We start from the raw sequence: 25,603 nt of genomic DNA on the forward strand, positions 1-25,603 counted from the left end.
GAAGGGCACTGGCCAGAAGGCCTGGCCCACATGGCCTACTTTGTGAGGAGACCCTTCCAACTGGCCCTACCACCAGCAGGCCACTCAGTTCTATACAGCTAGCGGCTTTCTATGGCATGACGTCCTCAATAATAACAAAGACACCCGTGACCACTATTGTGTGTCTGGGGGACTACATCTCCACTCGTGCCCTATGGCCACTACCAATCGTGCATATGGCAGCCGCAGAGGTATTCCACTGGTCCAGGGATTCTCATAGCCATGTGGAGCACAGGAGAGAAGTGATGGGCTGGGAGCCCAGAGGTACACAGTGGATGGAGGGAGAGGAGGGGACTGAGGAGGAGAGGAGGGGAGGGGAGGGGAGGGGAGGGGACTGAGGAGGGGGGCAGAGGAGGGGATGGAGGAGGAGAGGAGAAGATTGAGGAGGAGAGGAGTGGGAACATGGCGCCCATACTGGGCAGGTGGCAGTGGCTAGTGGTGGGTGTGGCAGCTCCAGCGCAGTCTTCATCCTGGCCAAGGTAGAGGCCTCTGGGCTTCCTGGGATCTCTGACCTTGGAGATTGAGGGGCTCAGGACCCAGGTCCTCCCCCAGGGGCCTTGAGTGGTACTCAGGAGTTGAGCCTGCTGTCTGTGGGATGAGGCTGTGTGACCCTCGCTTGCTGTGGTTGCACAGAGTTCTTGTGAAGTGACATCCTAAGGCAGTTAGGGCCTTTTAGCATAATCAACACACTACATTTTAGTTGAGAAAAAGAAAGTTTTAGGATACCCATCATACATTTCCCCAAAGAGTAGGACCCCGTGCTCCCTGGACTGATTGGCAGAGGTCAGCGGTCTCCTCCCCACCTCTTCCTGAGCTTCAATCATGCTGCCCAGGGCATGCGCTCTGCAAGGCTGCAGGTGCCCTGCCGAGCTTGGAGTACACCTGCACTTTTTCCGTTCAATTGGCCCCACATGCCCTATGCCATGCCATGGTGGTCTGCAGCAAGCAGACCGGTCTGCCTACCTCACCTTGTGCTTACTGTGTAGGGTCTGCGCAGTCTGCTTCTGTCCACCCTACCACTGGCTCCCACTGACTGGCAGTGACTCTGGTTGGCCCAGCATATTGTTGAATTGCAGATTGGGCCAGCTGAGGCCCCCAGGAACCCCAGTGCCACACCAGGGAGATGGCAGGCTGCTGCTTGCTGCCTCACCTGGTCCTACCTTCCAAGGGTGCCTGACCACACTTGGGGTGTGAGCGCTCAGAAAGTAAAGAGAAGAAGCTAATTCATTGAGAATGAGACTTGGAAGTAGCAAAGGGAAAATCTTTTAGGACTTAGAAACTAAAATAATATGTAAGCAAAAAATCTTTTAGAGTAAATTTTACATCTGTTATTAGAAAATTTTCTGCATGGTGAGATGTATCTTCCCTGGTGGAAGTATAAGTTATGACCTGGTGAGATCTTCGGTCCTGGAGCCTATTGCTGTAGAATGGAACAAAACCACTTTCATGATTTGTCTTTGGATTAAAAAGTAATGTTCTTGCCAATTTATAAGATTTTGATCTGTTGTTGCTCAGTAAGAAAATTTTCAAGCTTTTAAGAGATCTCGTTAATAAAAATGGTCATTTATTTGGCATTTGCAGCATATAATTTAGAAGAAAAGAATTTCTTAAGAAATACTGAATTGTTTTTCAGCTAAAACAAATAAACAGAAAGTATCATTCAAAACTCTGGCTGTCATATGTTTTCCCAAGAGTACGTCTTTCCTCCGAGAAGACCCCTTACCCACTTGGTCTGCACATGATAATTCTTTTTGTTTTAATGCAAATTCTCTTATGGAAAATAGCCAAGGTTTTTCTTTAATGATTTTGCTATTTCCTAAAAGTCTCATGAAAGTCGTTGCCTGAGTGCAGACCTCCTCTCCTTAGTCTGGAATTACTGTGCTCTGGATACCACCTGTAGTCAGAAGCCTAGGCTAGCCTGTTGCCTGGCATTCAGCGTCGCCCACCTGTGAGAGGGGCAGCTGTTGGCCGAGCCAGTGGCCTTCACTGCCTTCAGTCAGGATCGCAAGTCCCTGTGCATCTGAATCTGAGAATCTTCAGGTGTGGACTTTTGCTCATTTGGGGCTCGTTCTCTGCCTGCCATCATCTGGTGCTTGACGACGCTGCTGTGCTCTGTGTGGCATCCACCATGGGTTAGGCGGCTGCAGAGTGAGAGCCACCATTCCCTGGGCCCCCTGCCCAGTGCCACTGTCGCACTGTCAAGCTTGTGCAGGACGTGGAGAAGAGAGCAGCTTCACCCATTTCACCTGGAAAATCACAACACGGCCCTTTTAGAAGCACCTTCCCTTGGCTCTGTCACCTTGAGGTAAACTCAAGGGCCAGGCTTTAAGACCCACTTGGTGCGTGGCATGGAAATTACCTCCCTCTCCTCTATTTCTCAGGTTGGCTCTTAATGTTTGTCGGGGAGGAAAAAAAAATCATTTAAATTGATGGGGATATGTGCGTGTGCACAAAAATAATTTTTCCTATTAAGCTGTTCTTACTGTTACTGCCCAGAGAACTACAGAAATGGCCAAGTTTTTAATGCAAGGTATATTAATAAACATCATGAAATATGCTTCAGTTCCTGATATCTCTTACAGGAATCAGTAAGAGTAATTGACCTGGAGCCCATTTGCTATGTCAGCAGAAAGAGAACCCTGTCATTTAGCCTCTGGCTTTAGGCTGTCCCCAGGTCAGAGATGCCTGGTTATGGCTTGGAAGCAGCTGAATTAAATGGAGTCTTTCTTAGGAAAAGCATTTGTTGAATCAGAAGCTACTTGCATTTTGAAGTTCCCTTTTCAGCTCAGGATGAGGACAATCTACTTGAAAGAAAGACAGAGCCATCTTTAGCTTTCCTCGGGGAATTCCAGGGAGTGGGGGCAGCGAGGACTGCTCTGGGAATGCTTCTTAAGGGGTTGCCTGCTGGGGATTGGTGAATAAACCCACTGACATGGGGATTGAAGGACTGGCAGCACTTGGGGACAGCACCCTTCCCATGGAAGCGAGGCTTTGCAGGCAGAGGGCCTCTGCACAAATGGGCGGAAGAGTCTCACTTTCCCAGACACTCCCTTAGGACTTGTCTTGTTTTTTGGAGGGATGGTCCACAGTCCTTGGTGTGGCCCAGCCTGTGTCCCTCAGAGCTGAATGGCATTTTCTCCATTAAAAGGTTCTGGCTGACTGGAGTAGCAGCTCCTCAGAATTATGCATGAGTTACTACACGCTGCCGGTAGATCCAGCAAGTACATCCAGTAATGCAAGTAGAACCCTCGCTGTGAGCTCTGTTTCACAGGATTTTTCATACTTCACTGATGTATCACCCAGACGTATTTTTTTTTTTATAGTGCAGAGCGTGGAAGTCTCCTTGGGTCATCATGAGTCTGAGTCACTGTTCTCATCATTCTGTAAGGTTGGCAGTTAGGTTCTCATCTTCTAGTTTGCCACCGTTCAGCCCCTGAAATGCGCAGAGGATGGGTTGAGGAAAAGGGAGGATGACCCAGTCCCGTGGGCTAGGCAGCACTGTGAGTGTGTGGGTTCTGTCACAGGGAGGTTTGGATCAGAACGCTTATTTATATAGAAACTGCGCTGTGTCTGGTACTGTCTCACGGACTCTCCAGTGATTAGCTTATTGTGGAAACAAGACAGAACTTGGAAGCTGCAAAAGCAGCTGAGTCCACTCATCGTCTGATCCTCCACCCAAGCTCCACAGTGTGAGGTTCTGCTTGTTTTCTCCTCCAGGTAGGAGCATGGGACACAGAACCAAGCTGGACTGCCCTTGCTCGCTCACTGGCCCTCAGCAGGTGGGTGCCAGGAACCGTGCCGGTCACTAGGCCATGAGAGGGACAGTGTTTCCCCGTGTCGTGGACTCGCAGTCTGGAGTACAGTGCTTCCTGTTCATGTTTTAGCTACTTAGAAATGGCTTGCTTGCACTCGAGCGAGAACTTGTTACTTAGCAAGGCTCTCAAGCCAGCACAGAGGACGCCTTCACCTGCTCATCTAGTCCCTGCTCTTTGGTGCCCTCGCCCACTGGCACTTTGCACTTGGACTTTGCTGAAGGACTCGGGGGCCGGCGGCATAAGGCCTGAGTGCTCTATTGGGCAGACAGTTGCCCCAGGCTGGCCAGGCCGCACCCGGCTTCAATGGTGGACAACGTCGGTTGCTCCATCTCGGGTGTGTCAAAAGCTGGGCAACAAGTAGCTATTGGGCACCTTCTCTGTATAATCTCTAGGTATTAGAATATGATGGGACATTATTCCTGCTCAAGCTTTCAGAGAACAAGGAGAGGAAGCGGCTGGTTTCACAATGAACTTTCTGAGCCTAACCCTGGGCTGTGATAGGTCCTGGGGCACCAAGGTCACCCCTGTGCATCCAAGCGAGGGGAGACAGAAGGCTGTGACTCAGCACCAGAAGCCTCACTGCCTGTGTCATGAGGACACTCCCTGTCAGCTGAAGGCCTCCTCCTGAGGACTGGCTCCAGTGGGTTTGTGGTCTGTGCCTCCTCTACATAGTGTTCAAGTCTGAACTTGAGGAAGGTGTGGAAATTGTCGTTTATGTTTCCTTAGTACCCAGTCCACGTCTAACACCACCTTCCCCTTCACCGTGATGTTACTATGTACCAGAGAGCGTTGTGGCTCTAGTGAAGGAGCATCAGTTCCCTCTGTGGTCTTGTTGGGTGATTGGAAAGAGTGTTGAGCTGTTAGGCTGTTAGCATAACAGACACTAAAATGATCAGACATCCCTGAGGACTTTAATTCCTGGGCTACAAAGTATATGGTGTTAAAGGAAGCAGGTCCTTTAGTTGACGGGAATCTGCATTGTTTACAGAAATTCCTTTAGTACCTAGTGGACAAAAAGCACAATGTGGGCATACTACCCGCTGCACCTAGTGGGAGCACAGCAGAACATGGTCGCTGTACCTGCTGCACCTAGTGGGAACACAAAGAAAGTGGGACATCCCTGAAAATTTGCGGTTTCCCATTGGTGCCCTGTTTTTGTAAAAGTGAAAGCGGTGTTGTCTGTTTGTAAGGAACTTCCTCACCTCGCTCTGCAGCCTTCCAAGCTGCAGGCTGATTTCCAGCGCAAGCTGCCTCTCTCCAGTGGAGGACAGCCTGGCCTTGAGGCTCCTCAGGGAGCACAGGGAACAAGGTGCAGCCCAGCTGTCTGCAGCACCATGAACCCCACAGAAGCCCCAAGGCTGAAGCCAGGCTTCAGAGCCCTCCAGATCCACCAGGCCCACTCCTCTCTCAGGTGTCTGAATGCTGATGGCAACGGAGGTTCCTCCGGGACACTAGGGATGCTAGTTGAAAGGAATGGGCCCATGTAGCTGCCATCACGGGGACCCTCCTGGTGTCCCTGAAGTTCCAGCCTGCAGACACAGGGGTGCTGTGCATTGTGCAAGAATGGACACCACCTCTCAGCTGGTCTGCCCAGAAGAAAGGAAGTGGGGCCTCTGGGGACCAAGCAGAGGAGAGACCTGGGAGAGTGCAGGAGTCCATGGGGGCGTGTCCCGGTGCAGCACAGAGCCATCTGAGTGGTGAGTTCAGAGAGACACATCGTGCCATTTTCAGAATACAGCTGTGAAAAGGAAGGTCCCCCGAGGGTCCCAGCCAGGGAGTTTCTTGTCATTCCTGCAGGGTTGGGCTGCCACATTTGGAGAGCATGCTATCTAGAAGGGTATGCTAGTGAGAGAGATCTGACTCAGAAATGACACAGGCTAGGCAAGAAATGTTAAAATAACATTCTAATCCTGAAGTAGAGTCTGTTGACACATACCTGGCATGGCAGTCAAGTCCCCGACTCCATGTGCACACTTATGGAACAAAGAGGGAATGGTGTGCTCGTGTGGGAGTGACCCTGCACCCTGCCCGGGGTTCTGAGTGTGGGAAACGCACCTGAGGAGCAGTGCGGCTCTGTCCATCCCCAGCCTGGTTACTCTGTCAAGGGGGAGCCCAGCGTGTGCTTCAGTGAGCTCTGAGTTTAAGGCTGGAGTATCATCTTGATGTCCCAGGTGCACAAGATTAGCAGCTCATTTTCTCAGAAGTATCTTTTTGTCTTATGACCTTTGTGCTATCTGGGGCCTTTCCTACCTGGTCCGAGGTACTCGCTGCATGTCCTTCCACAGAAGCCCCAGAGGAGCAAGGCTGACCTGCCCCGGGTTCTGAGCAGAACCCGGGACAGGGTGGGCATGAGGGCAGGTGCCACAGCCACAGCCCTCTGTAGGACCCTTTCTAATTCTCCCTCTGTCCCCCTGCCCAGTTCCCTACACGTCAGTTGAGCTTTTCAACACATCACTAAGGAATTCCGCATACATAGGAGCAAAACTCAGCTTCAGGGGATCTAGTAACCTGAGCTGGTGTCTGGCATCTTAGTCCTGAAAGTAAGGTCCAGTTCTAAAGTCACATTGTGACAGGGCACACAATAATATTGATTTTGATCCTAAGATAAAACCCTTTACAAACAGCAGATTTTCATTAGTGTGCAAGTGCCAGTTTTCAGTATTCAGAAGCCCTCGCATGGACAGCCTTCTATGGGAGGCTGGAAAGAAAGACTTTGCCTGGTTCCTTCTGGTGCATGGAACAGATTTCTGCCAGCTTGCTCGCCAGCCTGGTCCTGATGGCTGGGGTATGTGATGTCCTTCTCCAGTGCTCACGTCAGAGTGCCTCACAGAAGCCTGCGGTCTGGGCGTGCAGTGAGCAGACAGCGTTAACTTAGCAGTCTGTCTTCCTTGCAGCTGCCTCCTGTGAAGCAACCCAAAGGGACATGAAGCCCGAACAAGCGCTGGAGGTGCACGGTGTCTTCTTGTCCCGTCTTGTTCCTCTCCTTCAGAAAACAGGCCTAGGACTTGGTGTCCGTGGGGTCAGTTACAGGTTCCTTGACATGCACTGCTCAGATAGTAGCAGCCTCAGGGACCCCAGCACTCAGGTCACCTGACCCTCCAGCCGCCCAGCGTCCCTGAGGGTGGAGGCAGGAGGAGGCTATCTGGGTGCTCCGTGTCCCTTGCTATAATATCCCATGTTTGTGATTTCCAGGTCAGTCACTGACCATGCAGAAGAATCAGTAGTCCCAGGGGATATGGTGTCCAGTGTGAGTCCATGAGGAAAAGCCACAGCCTTGCCAGAATTTTGTAAAAAAAAATAATAAAGCCGTCTAGTGTAAATTCGGCCTTAATGAGTTTGCCCTGTAAGTAACTGTTGAACTCAGTTCAGAGACTGTCAACTGGAGTGAATTTTGCTCTGGGGAAGGAAGTGGAGCAGGAGTGCTGTGGCAGAGCCCGCTGATGGGCAGAGAATGATGGCATTGCAGTTGGGGGCTCCAGCTGCTTAGCAGGATTCCGGAATCATCTTCCTCCTCCTCCTCCTCCTCCTCCTTGGCTCTCGGAGGACAGTAGTACCATTCCATTCCCCACCCGTGAGTCAGGACAGAGTCTGGTTTTTCTCTGTTCCAAGCACCAATTACCATTGATGTGACAGTCCACGGGGTGTCTTCATCCAATTAAGCACGTGACTTCCAAGACACCTGTGCCATCGCTCAGCTGTGGGGAGTACTTCCTGTGCCCGCCTTTCCTGCAGGGCTCCTGTCATCTTTAGCTCTCCTCTTGGACGTGGAGGCTGAATCCTGTGGCATGTTTCCCAGTGGTTCTTCCTCCATCGTGGGCCCCTGGGGGCCTGGCACCCTGGTCTGCACATCCCCGCGCTGGGGTTTTCTGCGATGCCTCCTACCAAGTCCCCCCACCCCCCTCCGCCTTTCCTGTTTCTTCTCTGCTTGCTGGATGCTGGACTGGTCTCTGGTTTTCTAATGTTTTCCCTCCTGTTCTTTTTGGGACAGTTCTAGGTTTACCTTTCAATTGTCGTAATAGAATTATAGTTTTAGATTCAGCATCATGGTTTTAAATAGCAAGAGTTCTCCTTATTCTCTGAGGACCTGGCTGTGGGCAAGTGTCACCATAGGGCTTGAGTGATGGCGTCTGCACGTCCCCTTGCTCATCTTGGGAGGAAGCATCCTGCACAAGGCTGGAGGAAGGAGCTCTGAGGCTGGGCCCTTCTTTCTGGGACAGCCTGACTCAGCCTTACTTTCCTCCCTGCTGCCTGTGGTGCTCCAGGCCTGGAGGCTGCATCCTTCAGGAGTCCTGGCTACTTGGTTCTTGCCTCAGAGGCTGGGGAGAGGCTGGCTGCCCGGGTGCCATTGGGAACTCAGGCCTGGAGCCAAACTTCCCTTTGTGGCCTGCTTTCTAAGCAACCACAGGTCTTTAGCTCCCTCTTTCCATGGCCTTGGCTGTGCCTGATGCTCACCTCCTGTGTGTCTCAGGTCCTGCAGGGAAATGGCCTTGCATCTGGGTTTTCCACCTGCATGCCTGTGGCCTTGGGCTCTGTTAGACCTTGCTGTTCTTCCACTCCCCTTCCCAACTGACACTGTGTTTTAGTCTCTAGTATCTTCCTGTTCACTTCCAGTTCACAGTTGAGGTGGTTTGTCTCGTTCTTATTTTTTGTGACGAAGTCTGAAATGCTTTTACTGCATTGATGTTGGAGGCATGCTCTTTAAAGGAGCAGTTCCCTGCTCTCGCAGAGTTAAGGGTGAGTACTGACCTAGAGTGTCTAGGGAGAGGCACTGGCCTTAGATGCCTACAGCTTGGCCAGCATGGTAGATGGAATATTTGCCTGGTGCTCAGATCTAAGACTGCCCTGTCTTCTTGTGCCCTGCCCCCTGCCCAGTTAGCTCTGCAGGCTGGCTGGGAGCAGCTTGATGATCTGTTTGCACTGTGCAGTTATTGGGAACCTTGGGGATGTCTGATTTGATCTTTCTTTCCAGGTTGAAGGGTCTTGAGTGACTGACGAGTCATTTGATCACATGGGTGGCTCTCTAGGAGGTGACCTGAGGGAGCCACAATTTTAGTTTCAGAGAGTGATGTGGTAACTAAGACCTCTACCAGCATTGGCAGAAGGGCCACTCAAGCTTTCCTGGACTGTGATGGCTTTTTAAATTGTTTTTCATGTTTCTTAAGACTCTGTAGAAAAGCAATATGTGACTGGTTTCTGGTTACATAGCTATAGTTTCAAATATCTGTTCTGATTCTATAGATGAAGTATTTACAGTCCATTATAGTTTCTCACCATGGTCAATATTCTTGATTTCACGTATACACATTAGTAAATATCGACTCAAGCTGACCCTGGAAATCTGCAGACTCCCTAGAAAGGCAGGCTGCATGTGTATAGTGCTTGGCAGGAGCACCTGTCGGCTAGCCAGAGCCAAAGGCACATTGCTGAACCACACCGACAGTCCATCCTGGACTGTCAGTAGGGCCACCACGAGCCAGAGGCAGGGCCTCTACATGCAGTCACATGGTTTGTGTCCAAAAGGTGCCTTCCCCACGGGCAAGTGAGCCCTGAAGTTCAGCTATTGTCTTCTGTCCAAGCCTGTGCCACCCAGGGTACCTGTGTAGGCACACACTTCTTTTTACATTCAATACTGTGGGTTGCTGAGCTTTGCACTGGTTTGGCAGAGTTGGCAAATCTCATGGGTGAGATTTGGGCAAAGTTGGGAATGGCAATTGCTAGGCAGGAGCCTCAAGGGGGACCAACCAGTTGGGAGAAGACAAGGGACTGAGCAAGGGACTGTGGGTAGGCCAGGCGATTGATTGGCAGATTCTTCTATAGCAGGAATATTTCATTTTGGATTTTCTGGTAGCCTTAGCAAAAGACTTAATATCACCAAAAATGTTACCATTTCAACATCCTGTAAACATTAAATAGTAGTAAGATTTTTTACTTTTTTTTATATTTACAGAGTATCTCCAGTCAGAAGTTAAATTTTCAACTTAAATACTTATTATTCAACTTAAATACTTATGTTGAGATTACATAATACTTACAGTTGAAAAGCATATTCATATTCCCAGGTTATTCCAAACATACTTGATAAAATGAATCCAAGCATCAATCTTAAGATATAAACTGATGAGAAAGAAACCCTTTCCTGTGCCCTGCTCCCTGTCTGGTGGCATAGGGTGCCTTGTGAACTGTTAGGCAGTGTGACCCTGCAGGTGCTTGGGAAAGCCGGCGCTGGGTAGTGGCCATCAAGTGAGACCCCAGGACCATGAGTAGGCACTGAAGATTGCAGATGAGTGTCATAGGATGAGGAATAGGGAAGGACAGAGGATCCAGGCCTGGTCCCCAAGTGAGCTGACCATAGCCACTCTGCATCCCCCATGGGGCACCTGGGCAGAGGGAGTGTTTCTCCTACTTGTGGAGCTCTAGAGCTCGGAGGCAAGCTGGGCTTAGTACATTGTGTTCATGCAGAGCTGCTCAGAGGGTTGGGCACAGGTGACGCGGTTGCACAAACAGAAAGTGGGCTCCACATGAGAGGATCCTGGACCTGGGGCTAGCCACAACCCCTGTGTGTGACTCTGAACAGGAATGCAGTGTATCTGGCTTTGAGTTTCTTGAGTAGACAGCACTGCTTTCCCCAAGGTGTTTAACTCTGAGCAACCCATCGTGTTGGAGAGGCCACAGTGCCAGGCCTGGATCCTTGCCCTTGGTCCCCAGGTTTGGGCAGCAGTTCCTTACCCACTTAGGAGTTGAGAGTGTCCGCAGCCATGCCTCTACCCGCTCCTCCCCAGCATGGGTGATGCCTGCAGCTGCACAGCAGCCAGGGAGGGAAGAACTAAGAGCCCCCCGGGGATGCGCTAGTCCCTGCTGTCGGTGTGGCCTGAGCAGCTCTGGCGTCCCCGAGCCTGTACGTTGATTGCCCGGGGGAGTGAACCCACTGCAGCTCTATGGGGCCACCCCCTCACTGTCTCCTGTTGCCCCAACAGGGGGTGTTCGGAGCTGTGCCGAATCCCCATGGTGGAGTACAAACTGGACAGTGAAGGCACACCCTGCGAGTACAAGACCCCCTTCAGGAGGAACACCACATGGCATCGGGTGCCCACCCCTGCCCTGCAGCCCCTCTCCAGAGCCTCCCCTGTGCCCGGCACACCTGACCGCCTGCAGTGCCAGCAGCTGCTCCAGCAGTCCCAGGCTGCCATCCCCCGCAGCACCTCCTTTGACCGGAAGCTGCCTGACGGTACAAGGTAATGCTGTCCCCACCCTTGGGAAGGCTCTGGTGGACTTGGGTAGGACTGTGGCAGTGTGGGGTCCTCTTGCTCAGCTTACCCTCTATTTCATCAACTTATAGGCCTCAGACTCAGGGGCACTGCATCCAGCCCTTTCCTGGCCCTGCCTGGGTGCTGAAGAAAGGCTGTCATGCCCCCAGGGCCACAGCCCTCCCCTTTATTGGGCACCCACCCTCCATGTCCACTGGCCCTCCAGACCATCTTGGGAGGATTCCCAGAACTGTTCTGTATGCAGTTCTGGAAAAGCATGAGCACATTTGGGTACACAGGAGACAGATCCCCGCATCTGAGTGTGAGTGCCGTGTCAGGAGACACCTGGAGCATTAGCAGCTCTGCTTTGCTTCTCTCATCCCTGGCAAAGTGAGTTGATTCTAAAATCAGCTTCCCATTGAAAGAAGGCATGTGTTTCCAGTGAAGTCCAGGAGCACTGGAGCTGCCCTGTAGGGAGCCTCACAGTGACCCTGCTCTGTGGGGTCGTTCGCCCATGCCTACTGTCTTCACTGCAGCTATCAGAAGCGGGGACTTCCTTCATATGGCTTGTCAGGCGCTGGTCTGACTATTGCCAGCATAGGCCAGGAGGCAACTGCCTGGGCTCAAACTCAGCTCCAAGGTATTTGATGTGCCATTCCCTGGAGCCTGCCGCTCCCCTCCGTGCCCCTCATCTGGCAGATGATCCTTCATCAGGGCATGCTGAGACTGGATGACCTATGCAGGGGAAATGACCCTGAGTAAGCCTGTGGAAGTACTGACCAGGTCCACACAGTAAACTTGAGGTCATCCTGGTCCTTCTCAGTTGGTTCTTTCCACAGATGCAGGAACACTTGGCTCCAAGGTCACAGCACCCTTACTTCAATAGAACTTTGTGGATTCCAGGGAACCAGGAGGTTCTCGTAGCCAAGGAGACAGACATACACCCCATGAAGTGTGTGTTCACAAATATCACTCATTTTTGTGAAATAAAAGATAAACAAGATTCTATTCAATAGATGTGTGAAAACAAATGGTTTTGCCAAATTGCAGTCTTGCTTTCTGCGTAGCATCTGGCGGGGAGCCAAAGCATAGCTGGCACCGAGTTCTGTGGCAGGAGGTAGTGGTGTTTTCCTGACTGCCCAGGGTCATGCTCCTGGTCTTCCCTCCTTCACTGGGGGTTACTCTCTCTGCTTTAAATCTCGAAGTGGAGGGCCTGGCCCATGCGTCTTCCTATGTAGATAGCCACCGTAAACCATCAGAAGCCTCAGGATAACACCCATTCCTGGTTTACGTCTGCGTGGTTTTCTTCCTTCTCTTCACTGTGAAAGTGAAGTTTAATGTCCAGCAGTTCAGGGTTGGCGTGCCCTGACTTATATATAATGACTCTGCTCTGCCTTTCAGAAGTTCCCCCAGCAACCAGTCATCCTCCAGCGACCCCGGACCTGGTGGGAGTGGACCCTGGAGACCACCAGTGGGCTATGACGGGTATTGTTTTCTTACCTTTCTGCTCTCCCTGGGAGGAACCAGTGTGGCTTGTTTTAAAGAATTTACTATGCACCTCCTACACACCCAGGCCATTTGGGGAATGTAAAAATTTGCCAGACCTGCTTTCAGTGAGCAGCAGGTATAAATCAGAGAGCGTACCTCTTCAGCACAAACAGTGCCCATACTCTGAGAATCAGAAAGGGAAAGGGTTAGGGTCCCCATAGCCGACCCCTGTGGGGAAGCAGCAAGGTCACCTCAGCACACCTGGCTGAGTGCGCCCAAGTCATGCACTGTCTCTGGGAGATGGCAGCCCGGGGAACACTCAGTCTGCCCAGAAAGAATCCACTGAGGCCACGTCCTGGAAAGGTGAGTGGCCTGCTCCGGCCACCCCACAGGACAGAGGCTGTACCCTGGTGCAGACCCAGCACAGTGGAGGCCTGGGCTGGGGGAGCCTCGGCTAAGGCGCTAAACCCTTGAGCTTTGAAGTAGACTCCGTGTGTGGAGGGCAGACAGAGTTCCCAAGAGTTGTGTGATGTTTCCAGATCGTCACATACTAACAAGGGAGGTTTCCCTTCCTTGGTATAAGTTGCAAGCCTTTTTCTGACTTTCTGTGCACCAGAGCCTGTGACCTGAATTCTAGAAGTAAGGATCACATCATAATGTGAATAGTTTTCTTTATTTCTTTCCCAAGAAATAAAGAAAACTATTTTCTTTTTTTTATTGGTTGTTTAAAACATTACAAAGCTCTTGACATATCATACTTCATACATTTGATTCAAGTGGGTTATGAAAAAAAAGAAAACTATTCTCTTATTTTCCTATTTTGAGATTCCATGAAACAAAGCCCACTTGGATATAATCTGAAGTTAATCATATTTTTTTTCCTTAAGATGATTTAACCAATAGATGTGTCAGTGTTCTTGGCCCAAGGGAAACAGCCAAGAGCAGGGGTCCTCCTGGGTGGCAGGGCGTTGACCTGGGTGGTCCCTCACCCCCTGGCGTCCACAGCACTCTGTCCAGTGCCCTGGACCTGCAGCACAGACAGATCCCCATCCCTGGAGCTCTGGCTTCTCTGGAGGGGTCAGGCCGTCCAAGCTGTGTGTGTATCCCCTGAGGGCACCTTCCTTGAGGACACTGTGCCACGCAGCCCCTGTAGAACCCGCATATCTGTCCCCACCCGTCCTGCCCCAGCAGCCTAGTGAGAAGAGTGCTCAACTCTGCCTTCTTCCTAGGTGCCAGTCCCCTCTGCTGCTTGAGCACCAGGGCCCAGGCCCTCTAGAGTACGATGGAGCCAGGGAGAGAGAGGATGCTATGGAAGGAAGCAGACACCCCGGTAAGAGTGACTGCTGGTGCTCCTGGCCTTGCCACTCCCTCTTTGCCTTCAGGCATTCATGCACCCATTACCCGTGGGCACCTCCTCACGATGCTGAGGAGACCACCTGAGTCTCTTGACAGGAGGGTGTAACTGGGGGCTGTGGTGGCTGTGGAGTTGGAGGCTGCTGTGGTGGATGGAGTGGAGTGGTGTAGTACTTGTAGAAGTAGCAAATGTCCTCTGTGGCAGTTATTCTGTCTCCTCTCATGGCTCACCCACTGGGAAGACCCAGAGCCACAGTCCTGTACATGTTTATGGAGCCTCTTGCTGGCTCCTGCCTCCTTCCTCCTTTGCTAATGCTGGACTTTGAGACTCGATTCCTCTCTTCACATGGCAGAAACCAGATGGCACGGCCCACCTTCCAAGGTCCTGGGCCCCTACAAGGAGCGAGCTCTGCAGAAGGACGGAAGCTGCCGGGACTCCCCCAGTAAGCTGTCGCACGTAAGTCCTGTTCCAGAAGCCCTCGCCAGGGAGACCGAGCTCTCAGCACACAGTAGGGCAGCACCACGGCCAGCAGTGCTCAGGGGGTCACACAAGGAAACAGGGTGATTTGGTTCCCGAGTTGGGAAGGACCTCAAAGAAAGGTTGTGCAGCTAATCACTGGCAGAGCCAAGCAAAGTTACATCTCTGCCTCAGGGAAGCCATCACAGGTGCCATTCACAGGATAGTCACCAGCACCCCGTGCTGATCACAGCCACTGGCATGTTTTCTGTCCCAAAATCGCCCACTGTGCCAAAGACCCCAGGAGGTGGCCACACTGGAGATTGCCTGGAGGCAGGGCTTTGGCTGGAGGTGGAGAGAGGGTTTTGTCCGCGGTGCCTAATGCAGCCTCTGCCTTGGAGAGGCTGGCGCAGACCCCTGCGCCTCTCCTTCCTCTCCACTCGTCTCCAGCCAGCCCCCAGTGGTCTCCTAGTAGCACATACATTCCTCCTGCTTGCAGCCAGCCTCACCGTGTCCACCCGGCTCTCGCAGGACTCTGGCAAGGGAGGCGCAGAGGGAACATCCAGGTGCAGCCAGAGGGTTGGATCTATGTGGGGATCTGAAGGGACAAGGAGGAAACAAGGCCAAGCCTCCTTAGGTCGACCCGCTCCTCCTGGTTTGCCAAAGCCCTTTGCTGGTATCACAGGAACAGTCGTGACGTTCGTGACTGCCTGAGCACAGGGCAAGCCAGGGACCCCAAGGCCCCGAGCCCCTCTCAGAGCTCCGTCTCTTCAGCCTCAGTGTGGCTTGGTCTGCACAGGAGCCTCGGGAGCTCAGTGCAGCAAGCACAGGGTGCTGTGACTGACCCAGAGGCCTGTTGTGATCACACCTGGATCTCCTGCCCATACCATCACTTGTAACAAGCGTCTTCTGCATAAACGGCTGCCCCCTCCCTTCTGTTATTGTCACATGCCAGTTCATAGAACCCACACAGGTGACATCATGGCCCTGCTTTGGCACTTCATGCACCAATATCAGGAAAAGACTTATAGAAAAGATGCTTATTTAACTTAAACTGCTAGACACATTATGACTCGGGAACTCTGCACCCATCCAGTCCATGTGTGAAGAGAGTAGTGGGCACAGGCCACGCCTCAGCAGCCGCTCTGGGTCAGCAAGAGGCAGCTAGCCCAGGGTTTCCTCTGAGGTGCTCTGTCTCCTGCCCCCAGATTGGAGACAAAGGCTGCTCTAGTCACTCCAGCAGCAACACGCTCTCCAGCAACACCTCCAGCAGCAGCGACGACAAGCCCTTTGGGTCGGGGGACCTGATGGACCCCGAGTTGCTGGGGCTGACCTACATCAAGGGGGCGTCCACTGACAGCGGCATCGACACAGCTCCATGCATGCCAGCCGCCCTCCTCGGCCCTGTCCACCTGACAGGCAGCAGGTCTCTGATCCACAGCCAGGCTGAGCAGTGGGCTGATGCGGCTGATGTCCCAGGGCCTGAGGACGAGCAGGCTAAGATGTACGCCATGCATGGTTATGCCACCGCCATCGCCACCAGCAGCGCCACCGAGGGCAGCATGGGCGACCTCAGCGAGATATCATCTCATTCCAGGTGAGCCTCTGCAGGGCTACCCCTGCTGTGCCTCCTAGCCCTGGGGTGGCGAGGGCCAGGGTCCTGGGGCCACTGTCACATTGGCCCAGCTATCTTCCTTCAGAGGACAGGCTTGTTTCTAAACCTAATTGTCAAGGTAAGTATGTTAAGTCATGTGTGTGGTTTATTTCCCCTTCTCTTATTTTAAATTTGAGGGGAAAGTCAGTGGAGATACTGAGTACTCCAGCCAGGCCACTTAGGTCTTTCCCAATGCTACCTGTGATACCGCCCCCCCCACACACACACACACCTTTGGAGAAGAGGTAGGGCCTGTGCAATAACAGGGACCGAGGGGAGTGTGCACCAGGGACCCAGGGCCCCGTGTGCAGGTATGCAGCCTGCCCTGTTCCTGAGGCCTCACAGCAAGCAGGACAGACCTGCCACTTGGCATGCTGGCCACAGCTCCACATCGGGCAATAAGCAGTTGGCAGTGGGGACTTGAAACAGAACAGATACCAGCTAAATCTACAGCCATACTGGGGACAGATGTTGCTTACAGAGTTAGGAGTGGCTTTGACCTCCCGTCTGGCTTTCTGTCTTTGCCCTCAAAGACCAGGCACAGACCTCATCTGTTTGATTTGTGCACAGGATCGAATGCCTCAGTGACATCCACTGGTGTTTTCCTCCCTGTTTCTGAGGCCTCCATAACTTGCCCCAACTGTGACTTCTCTGAACTCTTCTGCTACTGGGCAGGTTTAGAAGAACCTGTGGCAGGAGAGTCCCCCGGGCACTTAGTGCAGCTATGAGCTTTTCTCCAGGGGTGATCCTGGTGGCCCAGGACTTCACAGACCCACGGAAGGGAAAGTCAGTGGAGATACAGAGTGCTCCAGTCAGGCCACTTAGGTCCCTCCCAGTGCTGCCTGTGACACCCCCGCCCCCCCCACACACACACCTTTGGAGAAGAGGTAGGGCCTGTGCAATAACAGGGAACGAGGGGAGAGTGTGTCTTTGCCACCTGCTGCCCTCCTGTGCTCATGCCCCTCTGACCCAGGCATGGCTCTCCCTGGGGTCCACAGAAGAAACAGACCCCCACCTGCTCAGATCCTCACGAGTGTCCCTGGCTTTCATCACTGTGGCACAGGATGCCATTGCCCAGGGCAGCAGGCTTCTGCCAGGCTGGGAATCTGACCAGCAAGCCATATACCTGAGCAGTGGTGCTCAGGAAGGGCTGTGTGATTCCCTGTGGCCACATTATCCATGTCACCGTGCCCTCAATACCAACGACTGGAAGTTGGCACAACAGTGCTAACATGGGAATGTGGAAGGAAGAAATGCATACAAGGTGTAGTGCCAGCATTCTAGAATGTTCCCCAGCCACAGGGAATCTTTCATAATGATGTCACTGCTAGTGAGCACAGATTTCTACTGTCTCACTAATCAGATTGACTCGGTTCTTAGCACTAAATTTAAAATATGTTACTTATGGAATAAAAAACATTTTTAATTCAGTCTAAATTAGAAAAGTATGTCATATAGAATAAATGGAAAATACATACGCTCAGATCACGTTAAACATTGCATATTTTCAAAAGTGTGGAAGTGTGAATAACCTGGACAGATACAGTGTATCATGTCTGCCATGACTGGTCACTACTGTGCAGCCCGGGCCTATTCCAAGCTGCACTGGGGTGTGTGTGGGGGGGGGGGGGGGGGAGTTGCACCCTTGGCCTGGGGCTGCTGGAGCCCAGCTCTGCCTGTTCCTCTGGGCTCCCACACACAGTAGGGCGCCCTCTCTGAGTCCTGGCCAGCTGTCAGTGGTAGGGTGTGATGGTGCCTGTGAGTCTGTGCTAACCTCTTGCTGGAGGCTGGAGGCTGGCCCCCCGTGAGCCTCCCCTCTCTGGCCTCACTGTTCCTGGGCTCTTCCCATCCTTTCAGCACCCCCCTGCAGAGGCACTCAGCTTGCCCATGGGCTCCCGGGCCTGTGCAGGTAAGGCTTTCCAATAGGCCTGTGGTGGAGAAGGTTGCCCTGACTCTGAGCCCAAGCCTGCTTATGGACCAGGACCCCAGAAAGGCTGGGGACCCACTGGCTCTGCACCAGCCACTGGCTCTGATGGCCTCTGCTTCGTGTGTTCTCCCCTCAGCGGTTCCCACCATTCAGGAAGCCCTTCAGCCCACTGTTTCAAAAGTAGCGGGTCCCTGGACACATCCAAAGTCTATATCGTGTCTCATGGTGGCGGTCAGCAGGTTCCCGGCTCAGCATCTAAGCCCTACCACAGACAAGGGTCAGTCAACCAATATGTCATTGGCTGGAAGAAGACAGAGGACAGCCCACCGCCTGAGGAGCCTGAAGTGACAGAGTGTCCGCGGTAAGGTGGCTGACTATTCTTTGGACAGTGTCGGGCATTTTGGAGATGGGGAGGGAATATATTTTCTAAGAATAATCAAGAACTATCTTTTTTAAATGCTTTAAATGTTGATATTTATAACTCTCTTTCAAAGTCCCCATTTTTCTTAACTTTTACAGTTAAAAAAAAAACAAAAAACTGTGTCCTTTGCTCTCATAGCCACAAAACTGCCTTCATTAGAAAAGGCATGATCATGTGCCTGGTGGTGTGAGTGTGTTCTGTCATTGCCAAGGTCAAAGACAGTTGGACTCCCAGTTGTGTGCTGCTTACTGTAGCTATGGAAGTTGCAGCACGAAAAGAATCTAGCAGGACTTCTCTTTTCTTTTTCAGGGTTAGGTTTTGTGAGGCAGGGAAGGAGGGAAGCTGTTTGTACATGGGAAGAGAAGTTCTGACACCCTGTTTGTAAGGGTCATGCCAACGGCTGATACCTCTGGGGGACGGGTGAGGAGGTGGCATTACAGAGTGCTGAGCAAGGCCAGCTCAGGCGCTGAGCGGTTTGCTCTCTGTTCCTAAACTCCAGAAACACTGGGAACATACGAGGGTGTCACAAGGCCACTGAGGGTCTCCATGTGGTCTGTGAACCAGTGTCACTCTTTTGATCTGGTGGCATCAGCCTGAGCAACATAGCAAGACCCCATCTCAGAAAGGAAGAGGAGGAGGTGGTGATGCCATGTCTTAAAGACAACTACCATGTGGTTGATCAAGGAAAAGACCTCTTAGGGCTAAAACTGGACATGAACTCTTAAAAAAAAAAAAAAAAGTCACGTCAGTAATCGCTCCTCAGGAAGGAAGTCTCACGCACTCTGTGTTATAGGTGTGAGAGTAAAGCCAGGGGTCTCCACCGCAGGATGGGAGGGCTCCAGGTCTTGCACTCCAGCCTTCACTAGCTTCCGGGAAGCACTTGTAGAAGTATTGGTGACATCACAGCAGCACCCCATTACAAAGGACTCCCTGCAAGGGTCAGGTGTGCAGAGTGCCCCTGTACAGTCCACCCAGAACCCAGGGTCTGTGTCTCACGCTGCTGGCTCGGCACCCCTGCATCCAGAGGAAGGGCTGTAGATCCCTGGGCAGCAGTGGGCACACCCAAGGGCATCTGTCCCTACCACATTCCCTCAGAGTCTCCACACCCTAGTGACCCAGATGGGGCAGGTGGCAGCCCCCCATGTGCTCTCAGACATGTTGGAGGGAAAGGGCTGCAAAGGGCCTTCATCCTGCCCCCATTTCCTAGAGATGATTAGAGGTCAGAGAGATTATTTCCACCCCTGACCCAAGTAAGTGCTGGGACCTGGGGCTAGGGCTCCCAGCCAGCATGGTAGCTCACCTGTCAGGGTCACAGGCACGTCCAGCAGCCCGTGGCTCTGAGGTAAGGGTTGAACAGGGCCGCACAGCAGTGTCTGGAGTTTGGTCTTGTCACTGAGGTGTCCTGGGAAATGGTCAGCCACACCCTGCCCGAAATTCCATGTGGCTCTGACATCACCACGTATTCTTTAAAAGCCTGTGCAAAGCAAGCCCACCAAGTGTTTTGAGGCCACAGAGACGGGTTTGGAGCGTCTGCTGAGGCCTTCGTGTCGCTATTCATCCTGCCCTCTGCCTACGTGCCCTGCCCAATTCCTGGGTGTGCCCTTCTCCACACCACACAGCCCTGTTCCCACCTGCCTGCTGCACGTGTGTGTGTGCGCGCTCGCGCACTTGGAAACACACTCCCTGCCCTTTCGGGGGCCGAGCTCTGCCACCTCTGTGCTCTTAGTGACTGACACAGACTAAACCTTTGGTGCTTATTTACATGTGTCACTGTACACATTTTTTAAAAATTGGTACTGAAGCAGAGAAGGCTAGTGATTCTTAATCATATACAAACAAGAAACTGAAACAGCCCATTACAACTGTGACCTAGGTGTCCTCTTTACCCACGCCGTTACCAGTGCAGCCTAGGTGCCTCCACATCCTCCCAGAGCACAGGGCCTGTGGCGGGAGCACCTCGCAGCCCTGGGGCTCAGGATCAGAAGCCTCTCTGTAAAGCCGTGCCGTGGTTCTCCCCATGAGGCTGTGCAGAAGTCTGCCAGGTCTTGGGTTCTTTGTCTTGTTGTGCCATTTCTCCTCTTGATGCTTTTAAAGTTTTGCATAGCTGCTCTCAGTGCTATCTGCTCATATGGCCAGTGTGGCCTGCCGAGATGGGAGGGGTAAGGGGTCTTTCCAGCTGCAGGAACAACACAGGAGCCATAGATGGTCTGCTTGATTCTCAGAGGCCTGTGGCTGTTTCTCAGTCTAAGAATTCTCTAGAGGCTGACACGTGCAGCAAGGTGGCCTCATTCGGGATAGAGTGGCATCTTGACACATTGTGTGCAATCAGCTCTACAGCTCACTGCTGCTGCAGGCTGTGAATTCCTGGGGCCTGGCCTTTCAGACTGCATGGCAAAGACCATCCACCTCTGGAAAGTCCACTGCAGACTACCCTGTGTCCCAGGACTCTGGCTGTCTGGGTTGCCTTTTCACAGTGAGTCTGTGAAAATGAGTCTCCAGTTTTCCCTGCAGAGTAGCTGAAGTCAGTAATGCAGCTCAGCAGTCCTTCTTTATGCATAGACACATTTTCATATCCTGATAATCAAGGGACACAGCTGCTTTATTTATCCAAATAAGTTTATGAAGCTACTGATAATAAAACATGCTTACACACACCTACGCTGATTACTCTTAAACTACAGGCTCCCCAGGTAACCTTCTGCAGCCTGAGAGCCACTGTGCATTGGCTATCAGCCTCAAGAGGGGGCTCTGTTTTGTGTGTCAGAGACCAGCGTTGCTGCAGAAGACATACTCCTGATGTGTTCCTGATGTGTTCTCCAGCCTGATTCCCAACAGCTGATGCAAGGGAAACATGGCCTTATTTCTAAGATTTGCACACTTTTTCTCATCCTGGGCTTTGGGGATCTGGTTTGTTTCTGCATTATTCAGAAAGAAGTCTGACTTCCCAGTTGACTTGTGCAGGATGCAAAGCTGTGTGAGATTTGGTGCACTGGTGACCACGGTGACCTAGAGAGTGGTACAGTGGCCCACCTAGCCACCGGCTTTCCTTCTCACCACCTAGCTCCTGACTCCCTATGCCATTGTGTCAACAGGATGTACAGCGAGGTGGACGTCATGTCCACAGCAGCTCACCACCAGGCAGTGGGAGATGCCATCTCAGAAACTCAGCATGTGTTATCCAAAGAAGATTTTCTGAAACTGATGCTTCCCGACAGCCCCTTGGTAGAGGAGGGGAGAAGAAAGGTGAGCAGTGTCATGAGGTTCTGGAGTTACCAGAAACACTGCAAGCAGGATTGTGGCACCCCGAGGGTCCACCTTGCCCTGCCAGCAGCTCGGAGCAGGATGGCCTTGCCATTGGTGATTCCTGGAAGGTGGACTGGCTGGGGCTCAGGAAGAACAGCTTCTGTGGCAGGCAGAGCTGGGAGCCAGGCAGGCTGCCTCTGGCCCCAGCAGTCGTTGCCTGTGTGGCTCCCTGCAAGTGGTGTGGCTTCAGGTCCTTCAGACAGAGGTAGAGTAATAGTCGAAAGTGACGTGTGCAGAGCCTGGCATGTGCCTGGACACGGCCAGTGACTAGTTGTTGAACTTCACACTGCCTGACTCTGCTCCCGAGCCCCGGACTGAGCCCACTCCACCTTTGGCATGCACACCCTGTTCCAGAAGTGGGCGGGGCTCATCCCAGCACTGGACCTGGCAGTCTGCCACAGAGAGGTACACAGAGGTCCCAGGGGAAGGCATGCTCCATGGGCCTCTCCCCAGACCCTGCTCAGCAGTGCCTTCCTTTGCTTATGGGCAGCAGCAGTATCGCCTGTTGTGGGTGGTTTTGGCTGAGTTGTGATTACAGTCTCTTAAGCCACTTTTTAAAATAATACAAAGTGAGGTAACAGAGCCCATTTGCCCTGTTCTGCAAATAACTGAGACTTAGATGACGAAGTTTGAGTGCCAGAGTGCAGAACGGAACCCCTCAATGTAGCACATCACCTGTTCAAGTAGAGAGGCGGTGAGAGGCGCGGCAGCCACCTTGCCTGCAGTCAGGGAGACAGCTACAACAGCCCTGTGTGTGCCTAGGCAGCACACCAGGTGCCACCCCACAGCTGCTTTAATCTTGCCTGCTGCGCTGGCTCTGGGGAATTTGCTGGTACTATGTGAAGGGATCCCATAAGAACTCATCATAGCAAATCTTTTTTAACTGAGCTCAGGTGCAAGTGCAGACAGCTTTTCTTGTAGGGATAAACTTTTTAATGTGGGTTTTTCCTTCCTATGACAAACTACCACCTGCTTATGGTACAGGTTTAATGCACCATGGTGCTTGCTCCTCGTTGAGAGAAAGGGCTGACAGAAGGGGAGCAGCACCCAGGAGAAGCACCTTAACCTCCTGCCACGTTCACACATGTGGACACCACTTGCTGTTGCGTGATGTGGGCATGCTGGCTTCACTGCTGAGTGGGAGACCGTGGAGGAGCTGGACACCAGGGACCCTGATGTCCCTGAGTACCAGCTCTTCTTCCATCATCTCTCCTACCCAATCTATGCTGACCCACAGTAATCCATGGTTCCTTTAAACCTGGTGATGATTCATTGCTGTAACTAAGTTTCCAGTGATTGTAATTCTGACTTCTCTAAGTAGCTCGTTCAAGTGGAGAGTAGGACTTTCCTGCCCTAAGAGCGTGTTCCTTGAGCCTGACTGTGTGGCTCGGGTGGCCTACGTATTCAAAATTAGTTTTGTTATGGGACTTCACTTATAGTCAATTGATAGAGAAATTGCCTAACTTCCAGTTAGAGCTAGGCCAGTGCTTTTGTGGCTTTGCACACCTCCTTCCTGACTGGCAGTCTTGGGTATGTGCAAGAGCTCTCGCCTCCATCAGGTCACATAAGGTCATAAGGTTTAACGTTTCAGAACCTGTAAAGCTGTGCATATGCGCTTGAAGATGACACTTCACAGAATGTCAGAAGAAAGCGCTACAATCCGGTGACCACACAGGAGCCCTGGTACACTTGCCTTGGGGCCCGTGTGCCTGGTTCAGCTTTTCCAAGCTAATGGGGAAGCCTGGAGAAAGCTGCCCAATAGCTGAGTCAGAGGCACTCCTCCCCTTCAGTGCTTAACATCCACTCCCATCTTGTTTATCCGCAGTTTTCCTTCTATGGGAACCTGTCTCCAAGGAGGTCGCTGTACCGCACCCTCTCTGACGAGAGTGTGTGCAGCAATCGGAGGGGGTCCTCCTTCGGCAGTTCCCGCAGCTCCATACTGGACCAAGCACTGCCCAACGACATCCTGTTCAGCACCACCCCACCCTACCACAGCACGCTGCCCCCCAGGACCCACCCAGCGCCCAGCATGGGCAGCCTGAGAAGTAAGTGCAGTGCTGCCCGCCACAGGCCCAGGCTCAGGGCCCCTCAGGTTGTGTCCCCGTGTAGGTGGGGGGTGGTCAGATGCACATCTTTTGATATCATATATGCTTTTTCTTTTAAGTAATTTTCAAATGTAAAAGCTCCAGAATGGAAATTTTTTAAAAGCAAAATTACCTGTTCATAAGGGAGTTGAAAACTTAGTGCTCAACTCCTTTATCAGGTCAGATAGTGCCTTCTGTTCCAGTCTCAGCTGCTCAGACTCCCGTGCCTGAGGCTGCTCCTGCAGAGGGGAGGCTGTGGTGAAGGTGGGTCTTCTGGCAGGAGGAGTCTCTCCAAACTTTATTAAAAAGAGACTGTGACCAGCTCACTGGGGGGCCACCCCTGGGCTCAGTTCCCAGTCACAATCATGCACATACACAGGGTTAGGATAAATGAACTAGTATTTCAGGGATAACTTAGTACGCACAAGTCACTACAGACCCAGGTGTGTGCTTGCCAATTTTAAGTCAGGGGAGAAGGGCTAGCAACATAGCACTCCCAGCCAGTGTGGAAGGACCTCCCAGAGGCAGGCACTCTGCTTGCACAGCCTCCTTCCTCCCCTACACCTCCCATCCTGGCCTGGAGTGCCTGTGACAGGATAGCTGAGACCCCAGGGGTCTGACCACCAGGAAACGCAGTCTGGGAGGCTCACTGGCAGATAGCCATCAGTGAGGTCAGGCTCCCCATGGATGGCTACTGTAATCTCAAGCTTGGTGAACAAGCCTACGCAGAGGGGCCTGGACCCACTTCCTAGCCCCTCCAGATGGCCTAAGGGAGGCCACCAGCACAGAGGCAGCACTGCGGTTCTCTGTCCTCTGCAGCAACATCTGTGCCCTTGCACCCCAGGAGGTTCCTGGCAGTGACTTCCCTGCCTGTGCCGCCTCCCCCTCAAACCCCAGGAAACGCTCAGATGTGAAGTGGCACTGGGGCCACCCTGGGACTTTCAGTTGCTTTATTTCCCAAATCAACCAGAAGAGCAGTGTCTGCCTCCGAGCTAGCCCAAGGCTGGGGGAGCTGGATTTGGGAAAGCGGGCTTTGGTACTCACACCGGGCAAGGGTGCCCCCTGTTCAATAAGCTGAAACCAGAGACAGCCTGGCCCCTACCATGGTGTCTGTGCAGCCCAGCCGTGGCTCCTGCCTCCTTGGGCTCTGTGCTGTCCGCGGCTCATCAGATCCTGACAGTGAGCCTCCAGGGTGGGCCGGGCTCCTCCTCGAGGGCAGGCCTGTGTCTCACTGGACACATAGTGTCCAAATACCATTGGTGGTGAGGCAGCACGTCAGTGGACGGTGTGTGAAGGCCACTGCTGGCTTACATTGCAGGCAAGGTTTGGTAATGTCCCCTGATTCAGAAATCATTTCTATAGTCACCATGGTCTCAGGTTTGGGGTAAGAAGAGAAGCCCAGGTGTGAACTTAGGAGCTGCCGCTCCACCTTTCTAGGAGGAGCCCCCCTGGGCTCTGGGCCACAATGGGGCTGCCCCTGGCACTAGGCTCTTCCTACCCAGGAGAGGCACTGGTTCAGGCTCCCACAGGGCTCACCTCCCAGCGCTGCTTTGCACCCCTCACCACGGGTGCCGCCCACATGGCACCTGATGTGGGCGTGCCTTCCGCAGGAGCTTGGCGCACTGTGTCCTGTTGTGTGTTTCCTTGTGACCTCTTGCCTTCCCCTGTAGCCTGAGCCGTGTCTCCCTGACCCAGTCAGAGCCACCCAGCAGGTGGCATGCTCACTGAGGACTGCTCCAGCAGACAATGAGGGGGCTGCAGACCATAGGGAAGGCTGCACTGCAGATAAGCCAAGGGGGGCAGCTTCCATGCCCCTGA

At 52.7% G+C, this 25,603-nt stretch overlaps 1 protein-coding gene across 5 annotated transcripts in view; it reads left to right on the forward strand.

The window, feature by feature from the left end:
- Positions 1 to 25,603, forward strand: part of Sipa1l2 (signal induced proliferation associated 1 like 2) — a 134,873-nt gene that overhangs the window by 94,600 nt on the left and 14,670 nt on the right. For 4 of the 5 annotated variants that reach the window (XM_026412508.2, XM_026412543.2, XM_026412518.2 and 1 more), the window contains exons 10-17: positions 10,829 to 11,086; positions 12,500 to 12,583; positions 13,816 to 13,916; positions 14,293 to 14,396; positions 15,605 to 15,993; positions 18,114 to 18,338; positions 21,491 to 21,641; positions 23,527 to 23,746. In XM_026412508.2, coding sequence (XP_026268293.2) covers positions 10,829 to 11,086; positions 12,500 to 12,583; positions 13,816 to 13,916; positions 14,293 to 14,396; positions 15,605 to 15,993; positions 18,114 to 18,338; positions 21,491 to 21,641; positions 23,527 to 23,746 — 1,532 coding nt within the window. The remainder of the gene's footprint in view (positions 1 to 10,828; positions 11,087 to 12,499; positions 12,584 to 13,815; positions 13,917 to 14,292; positions 14,397 to 15,604; positions 15,994 to 18,113; positions 18,339 to 21,490; positions 21,642 to 23,526; positions 23,747 to 25,603) is intronic. The other variant, XM_026412535.2, reaches the window with a different exon arrangement.

The sequence above is a fragment of the Urocitellus parryii genome, chromosome 9, assembly GCF_045843805.1.
Source record: "Urocitellus parryii isolate mUroPar1 chromosome 9, mUroPar1.hap1, whole genome shotgun sequence".
In the NCBI taxonomy this organism is placed as follows: Eukaryota; Metazoa; Chordata; class Mammalia; order Rodentia; family Sciuridae; genus Urocitellus; species Urocitellus parryii.